Raw genomic sequence first — 1,689 nt, 5'->3', positions numbered from 1 at the left:
GTGGAGACAACAGTGATGAGAAGAACTGTGGTGAGTTACTTCACACACAGTAATCAGACAACCCCAACGCGAAATCATTAATTAACCCTATCTAGACGGGGGGGGGGGGCTAAAAGTGCCCGCGCCAACTTCGATGTCACCTAGCGTCTGAATGGCTAGCGCTAGAACGGCCAAACTTGGTGACTTCTCCTAGAATATTGTAGGCAGCAATTTTGCATCATTGGAATAAGATAATAATTTTTTGTTTTGCCATGGCAACGGGTTTCTGACAGGCATTTTTTTGCTAAATTTAGTAATTTTCTTTTCAACAATAGAATTTTATGGCTTTTATGTCAAGTTACATATGGTTTCTAATATTGATAACAGTCCAGATAATTTTATGTAAATTTCATAAGTAAAAATGCATACTTTATGCTAATTTGATGGCGTCATAACTGTGGCATGTTTTGTCTAAAAACCAATTTTCGCAGAGAATTATTGATGTTTCATATTTTTTCCCGGCCCTTTGGATTTAGTCCCAAGGCACGAGGTCCATTTTGATGACGTCATTTGGTCACGTGATTACACCAAGAAAGCTACTCATACAGACTTGCTATCATACATCAAAATAAACTTTGGTTATTGCAGATTCAAAAAATCTATGGTAGCACTGGTCCGTCTCGGTGGTACAAAAAACGGTCTCGACCCATGGACTAAAAAAGCCCGGTCTAGATAGGGTTAAAATGGAACAATGGCCACAAACGATGACAGGCAATAGGGGGACCTAGCCTGCTATCCATATAATAAAAGCATTGTGGTGGGCCTATTTTAAGGGTTGCAAAATAAATAAAATACATTGTGTGTTTGCAACTCTTAATGCACTCGTGGTGCATATGATCTAGAGTCACCTGTATGCAGAGATCTCTGTGGGCTGTGTCTGGGGCTATCATCTGGAACAGCATACCAGAGGATGCACAGTGTGCTCCATCAATGAGAACTTTCAAACAAAGAATACAGTAGTCGAGAAATTTGATTTGCGGACTGATTTTGCGGATTGTGATTTTGGACAAGATATGATTATTATGTTAGGTATTAAGTAATTTATTTTTGTATTAATTCAAATTTTATTTACTTATTTATTGTGTTCCTGTGACCACCCACCCCCCTCAACTGGACCTCTGGGGAGAGCGGCTAAGGCCCACAGGGCATTTCCAGTATAAATAAAGGGTATTGATTGATTGATTGATTGATTGATTGATTGATTGAGTCAAAGTTAAAGACTTGAAAACTAGTCATTTTCTTGACGTTTTCAGCTTACTATTCTTGTAGCCACCTGGGACCATTCTACAGACCATTCTACAAACCCTAGCCTGTTTGACATTCTGAAAGGGCCATGAAATCAATTGCTATTTCACTTTACTATCAATTACCAAAGAAAGAGAGCTCGGTGGTCAACAGCAATGTAAAGTAACACTGAGGTTCGGAGACAGTCAACCATGGACTGAAAACAATTAAAACAGTTCTTGTGGCCATGTGCTGCTATTACTTTGAAATTTATGTCCACAGGCTGTTACTACCTACGGGACAAAGGGTCAAGCTACAGGGGCCGTGAAAACCAACTAGAGTCCTGTCAGTTCTGGACATCTCAGAACCCCCACGCCCATAACCACACTCCTGAGGCCTACCCGTCAGCAGGGCTGGAGCGGAACT

At 40.6% G+C, this 1,689-nt stretch overlaps 1 protein-coding gene across 1 annotated transcript in view; it reads left to right on the top strand.

Moving 5' to 3' along the window:
* The window catches only part of LOC109486629, a 24,531-nt gene that overhangs the window by 16,226 nt on the left and 6,616 nt on the right, over nucleotides 1–1,689 (top strand). The window contains exon 10 of the mRNA XM_019790487.1: nucleotides 1,546–1,658. Within this exon, the coding sequence (XP_019646046.1) occupies nucleotides 1,546–1,658 (113 nt within the window). The remainder of the gene's footprint in view (nucleotides 1–1,545; nucleotides 1,659–1,689) is intronic.

Source organism: Branchiostoma belcheri, unplaced genomic scaffold, assembly GCF_001625305.1.
Source record: "Branchiostoma belcheri isolate BF01 breed outbred unplaced genomic scaffold, Haploidv18h27 scaffold82, whole genome shotgun sequence".
Classification (NCBI taxonomy): Eukaryota; Metazoa; Chordata; class Leptocardii; order Amphioxiformes; family Branchiostomatidae; genus Branchiostoma; species Branchiostoma belcheri.
Note: the sequence above shows the minus strand (reverse complement) of the source record. Positions and strands in the feature narration are given on the sequence as shown.